General features: G+C 29.3%; 2 protein-coding genes across 2 annotated transcripts; one reads left to right on the plus strand and one right to left on the minus strand.

Moving 5' to 3' along the window:
* Positions 1-7,543: 7,543 nt before the first annotated feature.
* Positions 7,544-8,649, minus strand: LOC108341493 (bZIP transcription factor 30). Its single transcript, XM_017579168.1, has 5 exons — positions 8,528-8,649; positions 8,355-8,445; positions 8,034-8,184; positions 7,794-7,919; positions 7,544-7,656 (listed from the first exon to the last, which is right to left on the minus strand). Exons 1-5 carry the CDS (start codon positions 8,647-8,649, stop codon positions 7,544-7,546), a joined length of 603 nt encoding a protein of 200 aa, XP_017434657.1.
* A 6,223-nt stretch (positions 8,650-14,872) lies between these two features.
* On the plus strand, positions 14,873-17,725 carry LOC108343412 (pentatricopeptide repeat-containing protein At2g30100, chloroplastic). The gene is made up of 2 exons (XM_017581682.2): positions 14,873-16,183; positions 16,526-17,725. The coding sequence occupies exons 1-2, from the start codon at positions 15,425-15,427 to the stop codon at positions 17,297-17,299; spliced, it is 1,533 nt and encodes a 510-aa protein (XP_017437171.1). The 5' UTR covers positions 14,873-15,424; the 3' UTR covers positions 17,300-17,725.
* The last annotated feature ends 4,606 nt before the right edge of the window (positions 17,726-22,331 follow it).

A 22,331-nucleotide genomic window follows, 5' to 3' on the forward strand; every position in this document is an offset into this window, starting at 1 on the left:
TATTCTCATGTAAGAAATCAGGGGTACGTATTTCTTTTACAAAATTTAGTTTGGAAAATTGTTTGGAAATGATCATGGATAATTTTGAATTTTTGGAAAGTGAACATGACAATGATTGACCTCGCTCCTATGTATTTTCATTTATGATGAAAAATCAGGGATAACGTAGTTCTGAATGGTATATGCATTTGAAAGGGATTCATATTTTTTATTTTGGGGAATTTATGATTTTTTGGTATTTTGAATTATTAAAAAAAATAATGTCGTGACGTAAACAACAAGCTAGACACAAAACAAGTGGAAGATAAAATTATTTTTTGTGATTTTGAAGGTTTTGTAATTTTTATGATTTTGACCTGGTTATGAAAAATTAAGATGGCAAAAAGAATCACACGAATATTTACACTTATTTGAAAAAAAAACTATTTTTTTTAATTTTTTATTTAATTATTATGACAAATTTAATTATCAAGCAAATCCGAGACTTGACATGACAATCAAAATGATTATGAAAAATGTAATTATCAAGCAAGTCCGAGACTTGACATGACAATAAAAAATAGTCACACTAATATTTACACTTACAAGAAAACTATTTTTAACTTTTTCATTTAATTATCAAGCAAATCCGAGATTTGAGATAACAATCAAAATGGTTTTGAAGAAAATTAATGGTCCAATAAACATGATATATAATATGAATCAAACATAGAAATGTAAAATTTAAATAAAAAACTTTAACAACATAATTCAAACAAACAAAAGCAAAAACAAAAAAAAAAATTGATGAGATGAAAATTTGGATGTAGAAGGTGAAGATAGCCCAATCGAGATACAAGTGAAAATGGAAGCTTTGGGATATGAAAATGGTGATATGGAGGAAAGAGATGTTTTGTAGTGTTTGATGATGGTGGAGTATGAAGAAGGAAAATAGGAAATGAGGATAATATGGTAAGAGCGATGAAATTAAGGTGATAATAGGAAATAGTAATAATGTGGAGGAAAAGGGATATGTTGTTGAAGAATGATGGAGTGGGAGAGAAGAGATGTGTGTATCTGAAGATATGTTGTGTGTGTAGATATGGGGAAGGAGAGATCCATCATCTTTCAAAATGAAGCCCAACATTCTATTTTTAGGTTTTTATTCACTAAAAGACAAACTTAACAACTAGTTTCTCCAATGACTATAAACAATTAGTTTTTACAATAGCTAGTTTTTACAATATATATAAACGATTAGTTTCTCCAACGACTAGTTTTTCCCAACGATTATAAACAGATAGTTTTTTCAATAGCTAGTTTCTCCAACGTCGCGTTGAGCGCAATACCTTTTCCGCTAAGTGTCAGTATTCACATGAACAGTGTTACTATTCAAATGAACAATGTTACTAAGCTCTAAAAACACCGAAACTCTTGTTTTCGACTTAAGGATTTCTAAAAACGGATACAAATTGCAAAATTGAAAATAAAGTGAATCTTTAAGACCACTGATCAATAAATAATAAGAAAAGAGAGGTGGATGACACATGGGTTACCCCTAAACCAGAGATTTTAGAAACAAACAGTGAAAGGAAAAATAAGCAGAAACTTACTTGCTCTATAGAAGAAATTGATCGGTTATAAATGTAGACCTCGCTGTCGTGGTCGTTTAGGCTTCCTGATCGTCAAAGAGATAACTCAGGAGTTAGAAATGGTAGAGAGAAGTGAGAAAGAACTTCGAGATGGAGTTTTAGAGAGAAGGCGATGTTTTAGAACATGAAACGAGTTTAATAAATTTTTTTATATTATTAAATTATTTTAAAATTGGCATATGAGTCTCATTATTTTAAAACACCTATATAAACTCTAATATTCAAATTTCTAAGTTCTTACATCTCATTCGAATAAGGTTGCACAAGATATACTAAAAAGGAGAAAAAGAATAATGATAACATAAACGACTCAACATAAAGACATAACTCTTTTTTGAAGAGTTTTATTTGAAGAAATTTTATCAGTGCATTATTGATTTAAATTCGGAATGAATTATAGTTTTAAATGCATTTTGGATATGTAATACAGAATATAATTTCGGATTAAAAATATATTTTGGATTACATAATTTAAATTTAAAATGTATTTTAAATAAATTTTAGATTGTAAATTTTTAAATGTATTTTTAAATCTATAGATATTGTAAGATTCGAAATACATTAAAAATATATTGTGCATAAAATATATTTTTAAATTCAAAATTAGTCTAAATTATACAATTTAATATATATATATATATATATATATATATATATATATATATATATTTAAATCTTGTATAATGCAAAATATATAATGTATTTTTTATATGAAATTATATCTTGAATTGTACAATAAAAGTTATATATAGTTTCTTAGAAGCATTATGAATTAAAAAATCTAGAACATATTTAAAAAACTATATTCCAAATTCTAGAATATAATAAAGTGAGCGATAGAATATATTTTATGTTTTTTTATTAATTTTTTCGTTTAAGATAAAATGGTGATTTGAACATACCATAAGAGTGCCACAACAAAACATATGGTGTAGGAAGTAATGACCCATGTTAAATCGAAGGATTATAGATTAGAGAGTAGACAACCACTCACTTGTATTTTTAAATTAAAAATTAAAAAAATAGTTCAAAATATTTATTATTTTATATTATATTATTTAAAAGATACAGATATATAAGATTAATGTGAACTAAATCATTGCTATTTATAAGTTAAGTTTTCATTATTATAATTGTAATAAATAATGTATTATGTAGAGATAATAATCATTTTAATTTATTTAATTAAAGACATTAGGTGATGAAATTAAAACTTAATTTTTTTTAATATAATTAAGTGTGTTTTTAAGTATATATATATATATATATATATATATATATATATATATATATATATATATATATATATATATATATATATATATATATATATATATATATATATATATATATATTAAAAAGTAAAATAAAAGAAATGACAATTTAGTCTATTGCTTTTAGCAATATTGAAATTTTTGTAGTGAATAAACTAAGGACATTAATCACTTATCTACAACAAAACATACTTGTCCTATTTCACTCTTTTTTTATGGAAGATATTTATGACTTTTAAGATAAGTTATTTGTATAAAAATTCTCATTCCATTAGTAGATAAATACAGAAAAGGAAAAATATGGTATGTGCTTAAAAGTGGAAACAATAATAAAAGAAAAATGAAAATAAAAATATCCACCAAAATTAACTCTAGTTGGGTTACAAGGAATTAAATTTCATGAATGTGATCTAAAATAGAAAAAATAAAAAGACAAATTTTTAACATTATTTCTCAATTTTAACATATATTAATAGACCCTGATTTTAATGTTTAAAAATATATTTAAAATCATTTTTAATATTAATACTACAAGTGTTTTAATTTTTGTTTTAAATAAATGGAATAAAGTAAAAAGAAAAAGGAAATTCCTTACTGGTATCTTGGTTGAAAATTTGAGTATTATTAATGAAAAAAATATGTTTTGAGATAGGTAAATTTTTTACATTTGACATTATTTTTTATTATTATTTTTTTAAAAAAGAATAATAATACTATGATACAATTTTATATTTATTTAATTCAGAGTATAAAGATAAAATTGTCATAAAATATAAACTTTTAAATTAAAAAAGAGAGTAAAAGGTAAAAAAAATAGTGTCAAATAAATGTAAAAAATTTAGATGATAAAAAATTATTTTTTTCTTAAAAAAATAAAAAAAATTACATTTTTATAATCATTTTACCTGTATATTTTCAGAGTTAAATATGTTTTTCGTCCCTTAAGTATCACACGATTTTGGTTTTAGTCCCTACTCGAAACTTTGATGGGTTTTAGTCCTCATAGTTTTGAAACTCTTACTATTAGTCCTTAAAATTGGATGGTGTTAACTTTTGTTTGACGTGACTAACGGTCAGCCCACGTGTCATGCCACCTTACTACTTTTAATTGACGTAGCAGTAAAGGTGTGTTGGTCGGTCGGCCTGGTGGGTGGTCGATCACTCGGTTTGGTGGTCGGCATGGTGGTCTTTGCCCATAACCGTTCGGCCTTTTCCCAACACCGTTCGGTCTTTCATGTATTGCACTCCACCCGTCACCATAACCGTTCGGTCTGTGCCCAACACCGTTCGGTCTTCCATATATTGCACTCCACCTGTCACCATAACCGTTCGGTCTTTGACCAACACCACTCGGTCTTTGTTGAACATTGTTCGGTCTTTGCCCAATACCGTTCGATCTTTGCCCAATACCATTCGGTCTTCCATATATTGCACTCCACACGTCACCATAACCGTTCGGTCTTTACCCAACACCGTTCGGTCTTTGCCTAATATCCACCAGGCCGATCGACCACCAGACATTGTGGTCGACCACCCACCAGGCCGACCGACCACCACACCTTTACTGCCATGTCAATTAAAAGTGTGGCATCACACGTGGGCTGACCGTTAGCCACATCTACTAAAAGTTAACGTCGTCCAATTTTAAAGACTAATAGTAAGAGTTTCAAAACTATGAGGATTAAAAATCATCAAAGTTTTGAGTAAGGACTAAAACCAAAATCATATGATACTTAACGGAGGAAAAAATATTTAATCCTATTTTGCATGTGAAATGAACATAAAAATACGTTATAATAGCATTAATCTTATTAATTATTAAGGTTCACTTCCCAATAAGTCAAATATGGGTGCAAATTAAGTGTTCTGTGTGAAGAGACAGCTATGATATATATATAATTTGTAGCCTAATTAATTAGCAATCTGCCAAGATAATTACCGTTTCTGAAGTTTGCACAATTATGAGGGTAAAAAAACTTCCAACAAACAGCATCAGATTAATCTGTTCACTGCATAAGTTACACTTTATTCCATAAAAGTCCCTGCCCTCATAAATCAAAACCATTCCTTGCTATATATAAGTACACATTCCCATCCAATTATGCCACATTTCATCTAATCAAAACTGCAAAACTTGACATGGATGCACAAAAGCAAAAGAGGTAGGTTTTTTTATTTGACCTGCAAAAATCTATACTTACATCAAAAGGGTTTAATTTTTGCATATATATCATTCAATTTTTCTTCTTTAATTTCTTTGTAGAATCATGTCTAATCGACTTTCATCTAAAAGAGCATGGCAGAAGAAGCAATGTTATAAGATCTACTTGGAAACTCAAAGAAAAAGTCTTGAGGTAATCCTTCTTTTAATATTTAAAAAAAAAAACATGTTACTGAGGTTATCATTGATTTTCAATCAAGCTAAATAACGCGTAATTTGACCGTCACGGTAACAATTTCTGATAATTTCCTCTGACCCTTGTTGGTATAAAACAGTATATCTGCTTTGCTAACACTTTTTTTCAGATTCAATGTATATTTTAATTTAGCTATGTAACTGACCAAGTTTTCAAAATTTCTTAGTTGTTATTTATGAGGTTATAATTCATTTATATATGTATATGTATATCCTTATGCAGAATGCAATAGCAGGTCTTAAACCTGAACTTGGTTGCTGTCGGAACCAGAAGCAGCTCTTGGAGCAGGAACAACTGAAATTGCGCCAGAGAATGGAAATTATTCAGAAAGAGAATATGCTCAAAGATGGTAACAATCTCTTAGGATGCATGTGATTTAATCTGTATGTGTATTCCAGCCAACAATAAAGTTATTTCATGCATGTATAGTAACTGACAAAACCTCTGTGGATTGATAACTTCACTAATTTTAAGGGCATTGTCTTTTTAGCTGAGATTGAGATGAACAAAAGCGAAGTGAATAGGCTGAGGGAATGCTGTGTGATGATGCAACAAGGGCTATTGCAAGCACCTCTTCTTAGTTGCAATATTGATCCGATGCAGCATTGGTACAATCATCCAAACTCATATCAAGGTAACTTTTTTTTTTTTTTTATCTATCCTTTGCAACATGTTAAAATGTATTAAAGAAAAAAAAAATAGAAATACGAAGACATCAAACTAAACTCATCTAATAAATTTGTACTGAGGTAAAGTATTCATATTTCCAATGAAACTGTGCCTAATACCATGAGGTATAACATCGTACCAACAGAAAAAGGTTGTCTACATGTACATGCGTGGATTTTCATCTGGGATTTCTTCATACTTTCCTTGTTTGAATTTACAGTTGCAGGAAATGGAGTGGGGACTTCATACATACCAGCAGAGCCGAGCCACATGTGGATACCTGATGCTGTGCCGAATATGCATGGAATGAACATGAATCTGCCTAACCACTACATTGGATCCATGATCAATGATATAAGCAGACCCTTTCCGAACTCTGACCTTAATTAGCCATCAGTTTACATGAAACTATTTCCAAAACTTCTTAGCTATGTTGTGAGATTTTCCAGTTCAATATTTGTCTTGAAATTTGCGTGGTGTGCTGTTTCTAGTATGTTTCTATATTGTTGTAGTGGCTACAAGTAGCTGTGGTTCACTGCTATCAGTGAAGATATAAGAAGGGTTTAATTAAATGTGAAATTTCCTTTTCAACGATTAGTTGTTTTAAACGATATACTAATTTGAACTGACAAAGTTTCAGCCAATTTTAACGTAAGTATAGAGAGAAAAAAAACCCTTGACTAACAAGTTAACCATTTGTTAAAAAATCTGTATTAACATATTATTATTATTATGCACACCTTTAATTTGTTTTATAAAATAATGTAAATAAAATTTTGAATAATAATATCATAAATAATCATAAAACTAACATCAAACTCTTATTTTATGAAAATAATTAATGGAAGAAACAGAATTCAAAAATTAATAAAAAGATATATTAGTTAGAATTATGTATATATCTTTTTAGCGACTAAGTGAAGTTGATCTCTAAACTTTATTCATAATCACATTTCAGTCTCACACCATTTCTTTAATTGAGAATTCAAAATCTTTGATAATACGAACACGTTCGATCTTCACAGGCCTCGATTTCTTTTCATATCATTAGGTGATCCATTAACTAAATTTACACGATTTACCACGCAACAAAAGAAAAACGCGAGATGTTTTGTTTGCTCTATTTTACATATGGAACCCTAGCCCCACAGTTTAGGGTTAAATGCAGAAAAATATACACGTGGGCAAGTCAACAAAATTTGATGAATTTATTGTAAAAAGAAAAATCTAAAACACATGGCAATAATAGAAAGGAATATAAAGACCACTCAATAAACATGCATATATTTGGAAACGGAAGATATCACAAGAATATTCAAGAACTTCTTCTGATATTCAATATATATTCTGATGTATAAATTGAACAAGCAAAACAAACTTTTTTATAAATATTCTCTTAAAAACAACCATAAACAACATTTAAGATATCATTTAAATCCAGGATTCATTAACAATAGAAATCATCTTTATTGAAACATAAACATTGAAAACAAACACAGTCACACAAAACCATAATGAAAGCAGCAGAGTTTGATGTAAGGAAAATGGCTAATTAAAGATTGGGATTGCGAGCAGTTTCCATTGAAAGATTCGTCTGATCCATAATTTCATCCACCGCAGCAGCTATGTCCAGCTCTTGCCTTGATGAAGACCGTGCTCCATCTCCTACAAAAATTATTAAAACTGTGATTTTAAGTTTTTACATCAGTTTATATATTTTCAGCAAATGTGTCATTAACAGTAGTTTTTCACGCAGTTAAAATGAAGTGATAATTAGTACACAAGGTTTTATGTTTTGCTACCTTGATTTGAGGATGTATCAATGGACAATCCAGCAAAAGGATCATGCAGATTAAGCAATTGCTGTTGCTTAATATCTCGAAGTTTCTCTAGCCTACTCTTTTTTTTCCTGTTCTTCTCATCTTCAGCTAAAAGGACAATGCCTCAAAAATTAGTGACACTATCTCCACTAATGTTTTGCCAATTGGCGTAATAAAACAGCTTTATTTTTTCGGTATGCAGAAACACGCAAACATAAGCACATTCCAAAGATGAAACAACTTTACCATCTCTGAGCATTGCCTTTTTCTCAAGATATTCCATTTCATGGAACAATGTCTGCTCTTCTACCATTAAACTGTGCATTCGGCTTTGTTGGCGAGCCTGTATTGATTGAAGTTGGGCTACTTGATCCTGCATACGAATCCGTATTATGTGATAATCGCACAGAAATGTTTGAAAAGCCATGTTTAAACATAGTTAACTCAGAAGTAAACATAGATATGAACATAGTTAACTCTAAAAAACATATACGAAAATTTTCCATTACATTCATTTTTAAAAAAATTAACAAGAATATTCACCTGCAACATTTTGGCACGGTTTTCCAACTCCTCAACTAACTTCACCTTCTTCTGTCTTGATCTTTGGGCAGAAATTCTGTTTGAGAATAATCTGCAAGGAAATTACTTAAAGACAGGTATGTTAACAAAAATTCCATTGTACTAACACTAAAAGTTCAGATAAAATAGCTTACCTCCTTAGTTGAGGATCCATGATGTTTTGTCCCACAGAACCCATTTCAGCCTGGGATTGTTCAGCATTTGAAGAAGAATCCTGAACCTTCTTTCCCTTTCCTCTCCCTTCACTTTGCTCCATCCACAAAATGATAGATTGCTAATGCAAAATGGCTTTGGTTAAAGGTAGAAGGAGGTAATCAGGTGGAATAAAATTTCTGTAGCATCCTTAATATATATATTGATGATGTTTATGTGAAGTTGGCTTGGTACTCATGTGAGACAGAAATTAAGGTACTGTTTTCAACAAGACAACAAATTAGTCTGCGCTGGTCAAATTAGTGTAGCTGTCTCCTCAAGCATGCACAGGAGAAGAACTTCCCTCGTATGGAAACTGCTCCTTGGCATTAAGCCTTCATCATTAGTATGTTGTGGCCAAATTATGATACCAAAGCTTTTCAAATCACATGCCAGCACATATACACCATTTTTTTATTAGAGCAAAGATATACATTTACTTTCATTTAATCTACATCTATCATGCATTTTTTTTTCCTTCTATTTCTCTTCTTATCACATCATATACCTACAAACTTATTATTTATTTTTACTCTCTTCTCTGTCTATATTAAGTGTTGATGCACCTTTTTTATGTTCATTAACCATTTTCCTTTTTTAAAACTACCATGTTGATGTTATGGCTTTCATTCTCTTGACATGCAACACTTTTGTTTAGAAGAGGAAAAAAACTCTATTGGACATAGATTATATAAGAAAATGATTTTAGAAAACGCATAAGATATTAAATATTAACCTTTTGTTTATCTTTATTGCTTGTTGTATATCTTTCTCTTTTTCATCTTTGGATTTCAAATATTTTCTACTAAATTTAATATTATATATATTTTAACGTTTTCATTCTTTATTACATTATTTTTCTAATAATTTTATAACAAAATCACTAATACAAAAACACCATATAACATCGATGTTTTCGATATTTTACGTCGAATTCGAGATCGACGTCCATTGACGTTGGACATAGAACAATCCAACATCCCCAATAAAACAAATTGACGTCGGATATCTCTTTATGTCCGACGTCAATTAGTGTTGAATTTTTTTATTGTCCGACGTTAATAAAATTTTTTCTTTTTTCAATTAATTGTGATTTTTTATGATTTTTACAACTCTGCGAGATTAAAAAACAGAAAAACAACAAATATAATCCAGTTTTTAATATTTTATAGGACATATGAACTATAAACAAAAACAAAAAGTGATAATAATAATAATAGTAGTATTAACTTGTTATTTTTTTGTTTTGATAATTATGGTTATTGATTTTGGTTGAATCTTTTTTTACCACTCCTTTAGAATCCCTAGTTCAGGAAAAAACACCAAGAGCTGGTACTTTAGGTTTGTGTGAAGTATAACAATTATTTGGAAGGTGAACATGGATAGACCTTTAAACGACCATAACATTTGCTCCGGTTGTCTGATTTGCTATTATTATATATGGATTTTGGGTAGAAAAAAATTTCTGATAATGTGGTAGCTGGCATAGCTAGTTAATCCTTATAGATTCTCCAAAAAACGTTGTTTTCTATTTTTTTGGAAATTTATTTTGTTTTTTTTTCAAACTTTGCAAAAATATTTAAAATAGTTAGACTTTGAATTTTGATCTAAAATTTTTTGTGGGACTTCACATGATATTTTTTTTGCACAAATTTCCTGGTAACTTGGAGTTGTTTTCAATATACTCTCAATTATACCATAAAGTTTAGATGTATAACGTGTAGTTCACTATAAACAACAAACACAAACAACAACAACAACAACAAACAAGCTATTGAAAACGAAAACTAACCTTCAAAAAAGTGAGTTCGTCGAAATAAAATGTTGTCATCAATGAGAGAAAGCAGAAAGTGTCTATGAAAGACAAGAACATGGAAATTGGAAACAATCGGTCAAAACAAACAAAAATCATACCTAAAGTAGTTAAACAACATGCATTTGTATCAAATGAAAGAAAAATTACATGTGTTGATCGCCAAGCTTCGTTTGAAAAAAGTTTGAGTAGAAAAGAGAGTCTCGCGCTAAGATAAAGTGAATGAATTTTCAACTTTTCGTTCAAATTTTTATTGAATTCACTAACATATAACGTCTGATTCTAGGGCATTTGACGTCATACGTAAGTACATTTTCACCTTCGTGTCAAACATTTTCACGAAATTTACCCAATGTGACGTTGAATTACAATCCTAAACGATGTTTAATAATTGCATTTATTTACAAAAATGTCACCGATCATGTTTAACGTTGACTATCCAGTAGTTGGACGTTGAACGCATGACGTTATACAGTGTTTTTACTAATGAATTCGTTTCTTGTAGTAGAAAGTTTTTATTGCAACAATTTTATATATTTTTTTAAAATGGTTCACATATTATATAGCAACAATTTAAAAAACTTTAAATTTATGTAATTTTCTTCCCAAGTTGAGGACGTATACACCTCGACCAACACTTCATCAAAACAAAGTAACATCGATCATTTTAGATTCTTGACCAAAGTGCCTTTACTTTGAAGGCTAATGTATCATAGAGTAGATGACATATACACCTCAACCAACCATGTTGACACAACATGGCACATGACTCATTCAAATATTATAAATAGTCTTTATTTAAGAGATATGTCAATAGATTCCTTTTATTATAATATTTATTATATATGACATATTGATTTATTGATTTAAGTATTAGAATGTCTTTTTAGACTTTTACTCAAAGATCCGATTACATTAAAACAACATTCACATATGAAATATACATCAAATATTTTATTCTCTTTTACAAATAATAAATCAAGACATAACATGTTGACCAAACAAATTTAAGACATAGAAAGAAAAAAAAATAACGCAATTGAATTATAACAAAGTATAAGAGTATGTCTTGAAATAATTAAGCCAAGTTTGAAATGAAACCCAACATAATCTAATTGAGTTAGATTACAATTAATTGGGTATTAAATAATTCAAATCATGTGCACTCCTAGATAATTGCTCAATTTGGATATTAGGAAAGTTCGTAATTATATGTGTGTTAAAATTTTAATTTTCTTTTCACTAGCTATCATTATCTCGATTTGTTTTTCTCTCATTTTACAAAATATATGAACAAAGTAAAACACGAGGCATCAGAAGTGAAAATATGACTTTTAAAATGGATAGTGCATGGTAAACAATTCGAGTAGTTGATACAGATTCTAATATAGAACAAATAATTGATTGTAAGTTAAGGAGATTTGGTATTTGATATGTATTTTAAGCAATAGTTAAAATAAGGGAGTTTGTTTTATATTTTTCTTTACTGTTCCCAACCCTATAATACAAAGAAAGTATAATTAAATATGGTTGTGAAATTGTGTACACATTTTCTTTCTGATGCAATTCTAACTTACTCTTTAATGCTTCCAGAAAATTAATGTAAGTGTCTAGAATCTATTTTTACTTCCTCATTTACAAAAGAATAAATGAAGAAAAAGTTAAACAAGCAACCAAAAGAAAAAGGAGAATTCCAAATAGTACTAGCAGTTTTCCAAACTTAAGGCAACTAGACTTTCAACATTTAGCTATTAAAATTTTGCTCAATTTACAATATTATTAGTATTACTCTCTAGAAATATTATCTGTGTTTTATTATTTAAAAATAAATACTTTTTAAATTAATGTTCCAAGAAAGCTGTTGGAGTTCAGTGGATCCATAAGACATGTTGCGAAGTTTAGTTCATTTGTATTAGAAAATGGTTTTTCAAATACAAAATATATATAATATCACTATCTTATTAATAACATTATCTTCGTTAGAAAATGGTTTTACAAAAAAAAGTAAGTATTATATAAATTAGTGAATTATTGTTACGATTATCTTAATTATTGAAACTAGTGTTAAAACTACCCTTCAAAAATATATATATATATATATATATATATATATATATATACCGAACGTGAAATTAAACTTAAAATTTAACTCAACTCCACAAAATTGTTTGTAAAATAAGTTCTGCATTCATTTATATATTTTAAATTTATTTTATTTCTAATTGACGTGAGATTTCTAAATATTAAGAGGTTTATATCTTTAATCCATTTCATTTATGCATGTTATAGTACACATTCTTTATTTAATTTTTAGTTATTTATCATTGAAATTTTGACGTAAGTATTATAACATATTTGATTTAGCTATGTATGTAGATTGAAATTTTGACGTAAGTATTATAACATATTTGATTTAGCTATGTATGTAGATTAGATGATAAGAATATATAAAACTAGGTTATATACTTTAAAGTATTATAATTTATTTGATTAACTTTTGTGTGTAGGTTAATTAATAAGAATATATAAAACTAGGTTATAAATTTAGTTTTTAACATTATACAATTATGATATTATGTTTTCAATATTACTTTATGTGTTATTTAGTTATTATTTTAATTTTTTAATATTAATTGAACCTTTATTCTATCTGTCATTGTTGAAGAAGTGTTTGATTCAATGGATTAAAAACATGGATAAAACTAAAGCATGAGATACATGTATGAAAGATTATATCAACAACCTTAGATATATTCATGAATTGAATTATTTAGGTCTACTTAATTGTTTCCAATTTCTAATAAGTTAAGTGTGAAGTTTAACTCTTTTATTCTCAATATTTTACAGTCCTACGTAGAATTGAACATATTGATGCAATATTTTTTTATGGAAACATTTTGTTAGTTTTTCACGGAAACAATTTTTTGTTAATTTTCAATGAAAAATTAATACCATTGAAACATATTTCTATTCTGTTAATATAGTGCATTTTTTTATTCAAAAAGAGAACTAATTTTTATATGTATTTGTACTCAATAAAAATCGAATTACAACGAGAGATGAAAAAAAAGAGGTACAGTAAGAGTAGAAGATGAGAAAACAGAAAGGAAGAAGTTGCTCGTTGAGGCAAAAGAAAATGGAAGTAGAAGAAAAGGAAAATGTGTAAAAAAGTGAGAAAATACAAAAAAGCTTGTAAAATAATAAATTAATAAAAATAAATGAACTTTGAAGTGGAAAAAGAAAACGAGGTGCGAATAACAAAGCCCAAAAGATCCACATCAACGTATTTGTTACGTAGTTTTAATGTTTCTTTGGGCTTACTTTTGTTAAAGAGGTGGTAATTAGAACCGGCATTCGTATTAACTTTTTTTATAGAAGAATAAAAATTAATTAATAATAGAATTGTTTTAGTTAAGTGAGCAAAGTTAAAAAGGTTCTGACACTGAATAATAATAATAATAATAATAATAATAATAATAATAATAACATATCTTTTTCTATTTTAAAAAAATATAGATAAACCTAGTTAATAAGTTTATACAATTGATTTAACTCAGAATAAATATCAAATTTTTAACATTCTCAATACGTGATAAAAATTTAATCTCGAATTAATATAAATAGTTTTTATCTTCTTAAATAAAACAATTTTTACGACTCATTTTTATTATGTTTCTTAAATAGAAATTTTTCTCATAAATATCCTTAATCGGAAGCAATCTTGTTAAACATGGTTCTTCTATAAATGTAGCTTTAGTTAAATGTGATTTAATTGTCCTACCATTAGAAGGATTCCGATAATAATAATAGTTGAACTTAATTAACTAATATTAATGATCGACCTACACATTATATGTTGGTACCTTGTGCTACATTCATCGATATCTTATAATTCCTTTGGTCAATAATTGTACACTATCAACTAACTTTTAGTTTATTTAGTAACACGTTTTTTTCTTACAGATTTAATAACACCTTAAAGTTACATTATTATTATTAGAACCAATATAATAATATGTTGACAATTTATAGGAAATTGAGTATTATAACTTAATATATAAGGTTCGTCTTGGTAATTTAGACCAATATAATATGAGTGAAGTATATTAGATACAAAGCGACATATAAAATTGTCAGTATTAAAGTATTTCTTGTTGAAAATATTTCCAATCATATTCACTTATGAGAAAAATAGAAAAAGATAATTGGAAACTTAAATATAACTTTAAAAAATAAAAAATTGAACATCATATAAAATAAAAAAATCTATAAACTAATTTTATTAAAATTTTAGATTAAAAATCCATAAACTAGTTCTATTAAAGTTTAAAATAAAAAATATATTAATCCATTACGTAAACTCTACTCGTATCTTATTGTATCTGGAAATAAGTATTATAATGTGTACGAAATAACATATGAGTAAGTAGCTTGTTCTAATTTTTTTGTATATATAATTTTGACAGATTTAATAACCAGTGAACGGTGAGAGAGAACTGTGTAGCAGCGGTTGGTACACGTATTCTAACCCCATAAACCCTCTCTGACCTTAGCAGCAACCAAAGCAAATTGCAATTGCAACTTCTGCTGTCTCTGTCTTTGTTTCAATGCCAAAAGACGCATGCGACCTCTCTTTTTTCTTTTTTCTGTTATTTTTTTTTTTCGAATTTTGTTCACTTAATCTTTTTCATTGAAATTTTATGCCGATAATTGTGGCCCTTCGGTCTTTCTTGCTCGCAAGTCACTTTCTTTCTTCTTAGTTGGATGGATTAAGTTTGAGTGGCATCTTGTTTGGATACTCAGAAATTTGTGGGAAATTTGGGTTTCTTGTTCTCTCTATTTCTTCTTTCTTTTTCTGTCTGGGGCTTTAAATTTACTTCAGAATTCACTGAACCCAGAAACAAAGATTCAATCTTTTCCATTTTCTTGTTGTTATTTTTTTTGTTGGTTGTTCATGGGCACTTCTCTGTACCACTGAATTGAATTCACTGAAGAACTGAGAGAGAGGGAGAGGGAGGGAAGAAAAATGGCCTATGCACAGGGTTTTGCTCCCAATTTCAAATTGGGTTTTGTGTTTTCTTCTGGTTCGCCATCACAACAGAGACAGCCTTTGATGTTTCTTGCAGCACACTGTGGGTTTTCCCTCAAATTCTATGATGGGGTGTGTGCCAGATCCTTTAAGTTCCAAAAGCCCTCCATTGTTGCTGCAAAGCACGGTTCAGTGAGGGGTCTTAGGGCTCTGAAGTCGGTGGAGCTGGACCAGTTTGTGACCAGCGATGATGAGGAGGATGAAATGGGAGAAGGGTTCTTCGAGGCAATTGAGGAGCTTGAGAGGATGAGAAGGGAGCCCTCTGATATTCTTGAGGAGATGAATGACCGGTTGTCTGCAAGGGAACTGCAGCTCGTGTTGGTGTATTTCTCTCAGGATGGGAGGGACTCGTGGTGTGCATTGGAGGTGTTTGATTGGCTGAGGAAGGAGAACAGGGTGGACAAGGAGACCATGGAGCTCATGGTTTCCATCATGTGCGGTTGGGTGAAGAGATTGATTCAGGAGCAGCATGGTGTGTGTGATGTGGTTGACTTGCTTGTGGACATGGATTGCGTTGGTTTGAGGCCGGGTTTTAGCATGATTGAGAAGGTGATTTCCTTGTACTGGGAAATGGGGGAGAAGGAAGGAGCCGTCTTGTTTGTGGAAGAGGTTTTGAGGCGCGGAATCCCTTATGCTTCGGAGGACAAAGAAGGGCATAAAGGAGGGCCAACCGGGTATCTTGCTTGGAAGATGATGGTAAGCAGTTGATATTCGATTTTTTTCACTTTGTTGGATAGTTAGTTAGCTCTTGTTTGAAACATTGAATATAGTATTGAGTAAAGTCTTAGTTGGACGAGTCATTGTGATGGTTACTTATCAGTTGGTTCCCTTGACTTAGACGATGTGAATTAGCTTGTTATTCACATTTTCTAGTTTGCATCACTCGGTTGTGTTAGCTGCCTTTGTCTGATATGAAGTGTTGAACTATATGAAGATGATGATAATGTACTGCTGTTTATCACTGTTCTGGGATACTTGTTACGGTTTCATTTCAGGACTATCTTCGGAAGTGTTAATTGTAAGTGTTTTCTTTTGCAGGCAGAGGGTGACTATAGAAGTGCAGTTAGATTAGTGATTCGGTTTAGAGAATCTTGCTTGAGGCCAGAGGTCTATAGTTACCTTGTTGCAATGACTGCGGTGGTTAAAGAACTGAATGAATTTGCCAAAGCTCTGCGCAAGTTGAAAAGCTTCACAAGGGCCGGGTTGGTGACCAAGTTAGATCTAGAAGATGTTGAGCTTGCCGAGAAGTATCAATCTGATCTACTGGCCGACGGAGTGCGGTTGTCCAATTGGGTAATACAAGATGGCAGCCCATCACTATATGGAGTGGTTCATGAGAGGCTCCTTGCTATGTACATTTGTGCTGGTCATGGAATTGAGGCTGAGAGACAGCTGTGGGAGATGAAGCTTGTGGGTAAGGAAGCTGATGGTGATCTGTATGACATTGTTCTTGCCATTTGTGCTTCACAGAAAGAGGGCAATGCCACAGCAAGGCTGCTGACAAGGTTGGACCTTGCGAGCTCGCTGCAGAAGAAGAAAAGTCTGTCATGGTTGTTGAGAGGCTATATCAAAGGTGGCCATTTTACTGAGGCAGCAGAGACTGTCATGAAAATGCTTGAGTTGGGATTCTATCCGGAGTACTTGGACAGGGCTGCTGTATTACAAGGTTTGAGGAAAAGGATCCAGCAATATGGAAATCTAGATACTTATGTCAGGCTCTGTAAGTCCCTCTCTGATGCAAACCTTATAGGACCTTGTCTTGTACATTTGTATATAAGAAAATATAAGCTTTGGGTTGTGAAAATGCTCTAAGACTGTGTGTATGGATTGATAGATAGGAGCAAAATAGTGCGAAATGAAATGGGATGATAATACTTGGTTCCATTGTTTGGATTGCCTGAAACAGTATGGAATGAAACATAAAGGAATTGATTCCATTCCATTACATGAAGTACCCCCTTTTTCTTTCCTTCCATCTATTCATTTCACTCTATTGTGTTCCATCACTTTCCATATCAGTACATGGAAAATGAAATGGTACTGTGCCAATCTTTTGTTTTGGAGGCAGATTTGTATACCTGGAGCACTGATTTTCTTGGTGCTTGCTTACGTATATAGTTTGTATAGTTTTAATGTGAAATGGAACAATACCAGTGGAACAACAGTGTTGTACTGTATATGATGATGATGAATATCTTCTCTGGAATGAATTTCCTGTGTATTCGGTGGATGATATCATACTATTGTGGAGAGAATTACTAACACGTTGCTTTTAATAAGTTTTTTTATTGATTAAAATTTATTGAAATCTGAAAAATAATGAGATAAGTTTATGAGATAAGCAAGGAAGCCTTTCTGAGACACCGTTTCTTCATGTTTGTCTTGGCTCGCATGAATATGGACAAGCCAAACAGATATAATCTTTTTTCACAAGTTCTGTGTTCAAGCACTCACCGTCATATTTTTTTTATGTGTGCTTTGTCTTCTTTTATTTATTTATTTTTTCTTTATTAGTGTAAACATTACTATGAGAATGAATCAATCCTGGTTGTTACTGAACCAACCATTGTTCATTGTTGAAATGCAGCACCTTCTGATGCAATTTCTTTTTTTATGATTTTATTTTCATTAATGTTTTCTTTTTAAGATTTAGTTTGCTTGAAGGGATTACAGTTTTCTGCTGATTATGATACATTTTATAGTTGCTTATATGAATTCTTAGAAATTTTATATCTATATAATTCCTTTTGACTCTAGAAGTATGGTATTGGTTATCAAATTCCCTTATTAACAAACATGATGTCTTGTGCTACTCTTCTTTATATTTTTAAATATATATATTATTTGATGTTACGATGAAATAAGTATATAGGTGCAAATAATGTTAAGAAATTACTAATTTTACAAGTTTTGTTTTTGTTTTAAAAATTCTGCTGTATTATCTTAAATTTGGTTTTGCAGTGAGGAATTAAAGGATAGTTAAGATGTAGAAAAATTTGTAATGTAATAAATATGTAATTCGAATTGTGCAAGTCTAAATTGAAATTATATTTTGTATATACAGTCTAAAAAAAATTATAAGCCATTATCATCCTAAATTACTTGTATGATTAACGGTATAAATTTTGAAATTTTTAAGATAATTTTCTTATTTATAAACAATATTTGTATATCATACATATTTATGTATTTTTATACGTTTATTGGAAATAAATGTTTTAGAAGAGATACACATTTACCAATATGAAAAATATTAGTATTAGATATGTGAAACAACTAAAAATATCAATTACCAGTTAATTGTCCTTTGCCTGACTAATTAATTAAAATAAAAATTAGAAAGCGTTTTTTCCTTTACAAAGATTGTATCTTTTTCTTAATTTCTCATTTTGTTTTCCTTTAATATATGTTGTAGTCATAGGCTTCGGTTTTTTTTTACTTGGACACATGTGCGTATTTTTATTTAGGCAATTTCTTTCTCCACCTTTATACTTTCAATTTGCACTCCCATCAAATTTTTATTTATTTTAGATTATATAATTTAAAATGTAAATTTTGTATTTGCGTCTATTCTGAATTATAAAATTTAAAATACATTTTTTATTTTATATTTCAGAATATATAATTTGAAATATTAAAAATTATATTTTGAATTTGAAAATGCAAATCGAAATTATGAAAGTGCAGAAAGAAATGACCTTTTGTGTAATAATTGGTGTTGGGCTTTGATAGCATGGGTGTGTTATTTTCACCAAAGTTTTATCTATTATGCTTAGGTTCTGAAATACACCCTGTTATTTCTAACTGCAGTTTATACTTTCTACACCTTTGTCATTACTGTTGTTGTTGTTCTATCCTTGCTGTACCTCCATTTGCAATTGCAGAGGAAGAAGAACTGAGCTTGATTTGAAAAAATGATACTTTCAAAAAGCTTATTAAAAAATGAAAGAACTATAAAATTAATTACTGTTTCCAAGATCAACCACATTGGTGTATTGTTCTTCTTGAAATTGAAGCATAGCTTTGGAAAAAAAGAAAAAAAAGCCATGGAAGACTTTGATACTGTTGAAGAAGGAAAAAAAAAAGTATGTTATTTTATAAAAGGTTTGTTATGTGACATGTGAGCTTTTTCTCTGATGGTACTATCATTGCTTGTCTATTTATGCTTTTTAAAAAAATGTGTTTTCTTTTGTGAAGGAAGAAGGAAAGTAAACTTTGTAATGAAAGTATTGAAGTAGACAATTTTAATTAACTCAACTGTATTCTACTGTTTGACTTCCTTGCATTTACTTTCACATTCATTTCTACCTTACAACTCCACTTCAATTATTTCAATCACACTTCTTCCATAATTACTTCTTTTTTCCAATCTTCACATTTTCTTTCTTCAATGTTTTAAATTTACTTTAATTAAAAGTTTCTCCAATCAAAATTTACAAAAATAATAATAATATTTTTTACACAAACAAAATTTTTACCTTCTTCCTTTTTACTTTTCTTTTTTTTTGAAAAAAAATACAAAAAAATATATTTTTTATAATTATTTTACTCTTATAATATTATATATCAAATAAACTTTTATTACTTTATCGTTATTCAAATTTATGTTCAAAGGAAATGATAATAAATGAAGTATACCACACGTGTGGTGCTTCTCCTGAAAATATATATACATAATACTTTTATTCTCATTTTTATGATCATCCATCATAAATCTACTTCTTAATATCTTTGCTGTAAAGGCAAAAGTGAAGAAACTGGAAAAGAGATTAAACTGATGGAATAGAAGCATTATCAGGAATGAAAGTGAAAAACAACAGATAAATAGAAAAAAGTGTATACCCTAATTTTTTAATTTCTTTTGAAACAAATATAACTGCCAAAAAGAAAGTTTGTGTTAATATTATTTTAAGATTTTTAAAGTAATAAGAATTCGTATATTTTTATAACATTAAATATATTTTTTATTCTCAAACTGTATTATTTGTTCTTAAATTAAATTACAAAATATTTTATTTCTATATTTTATGAAAATTGTGTAAAACATTTTTCTCAATAAATGGTATGTGGATTTTATACTATAGTCCAATGTGAAACTCTATTGTCACATAAATAATACTCCAAGCACATTTATTGAGAAAAATATTTTATATGACTTTTGTAAAATATAGAAATTAAATATTTTATAATTTAGTTTAAAAAAAATACAATTTTCTATAATAATTTGGAGACAAAATATATTCAATCTACTTTATAATTAATATGTTATTTCTTTTATTTTCATTGTTATAAAAGTGTGTAAATAAAAGTTTTTATTTTCTTTTTAACCTTACCATTTTCTATGCATATATATGACTCTTCCTTCTGTGATAAATAAAAATTGTTTTCCCCCAAAGGACGAGTACATCAGAGTTTTGTGAATAAATGAAAGGCAATAAATATCTCTTGATGCCATTACTACTGAGAAGCAAACACTGACACATCAAAGGTGTGATGAAATTAATGAATTGAAAGTTCAAACCAAGAAAATATAAATTCAATCTCATTGCATTATCAGTCCACTTGTTTATCATCACGTGATCATGTACCAGGTTTTAATTTTCTTCGCAAAACAACACAAGACAAACAAATATATAGTCATGTTAATTTGTTACTGTCTATTTATTACTTATTTATCACTATTTAATTAGATTTGGCATCTACTCTTCCTGTCACTCAGCTCATCTATGCAGATGCTACATTTACATTTAGCAACTTCTATACTTACAAAAATAAGAAAAATACGAAAATGGGTACAAATAAAGTCTTACATAGGATAAAATAAGAGATGAACATGAGTTTATATACATAGAAGATACTTCCAGCGATAAGAGATCTTCGCTTAACCTAAAATAGACAATATTTTACCAATGTGAAGTTGTATATGTATTGTCCCTTCTTTATTTTTTTTTTTCTTGTTATTAGTTTCACAGACAAATAACAAAAGGAAAGAAGTGATAAAACTTATATGATAAGATGTTCATGTAAGTTATACAAGGTGCATGCTTAGCCTCATTTCTTTAACTCTTTATTTTTGTAATCTGAACATACATAATCATGAATTTTCCAAGTTGTGTCAAAAGCTAAGATACTCTAAGAAAGTATTGACCAAGAGATGCTGCAAACAAAAAGACTGGAGTTCTGTGCCACAAAAATCATCGTGCCGCACAGGAATTTACAACGCTCCAGATCTGCATAGATTTGAGGAATTGTTTCTTTATGGAAAGAGATTCACTTCATCTTTTCTTTTATAAATATGAACTGTTTCTTTTTTCTTTTTATCTGTGATAAGATAAAATGATATGGTTTTTAACAGAATAGATAAGTAAATCTGAGGTATATATAGCGATGATATTTGATTAATATATCATTTAATTAAGTTATATGTATAACTGTGATTAAGAATCAATGAATAGAATGCATGAGGGAGTGGGAGATAGATGTTGAGACTTTTTTAGTACAACCTTTTATAAAAGCCAATTGAGTCATTTTCCACAATTTGCTTTTAAGTTATCCTTGTGGGGGCAACACTGGAGAAAAACATGCTCGAGTTGTGTCACATGGTGATTCTAGTGCTGTGTGATAGTTTTTCTTGTCATTTTGTTCTCTTGAAATGAGTAAATATATACTCCTACTTGTGTTGACGTGCAGATATTATTCTTTTGTACATGCATCATATACATACATCCAATTATTGCCAGAATCTCTATGCGAAAGAACCATCATCATGCATAATTGTTGAAAGTTAAATAAATATTTAGCAAATGGTGTTCCTAAATCTACCATCTTCCTGACCCATCAATAA

The sequence above is a fragment of the Vigna angularis genome, chromosome 6 (assembly GCF_016808095.1).
Source record: "Vigna angularis cultivar LongXiaoDou No.4 chromosome 6, ASM1680809v1, whole genome shotgun sequence".
In the NCBI taxonomy this organism is placed as follows: Eukaryota; Viridiplantae; Streptophyta; class Magnoliopsida; order Fabales; family Fabaceae; genus Vigna; species Vigna angularis.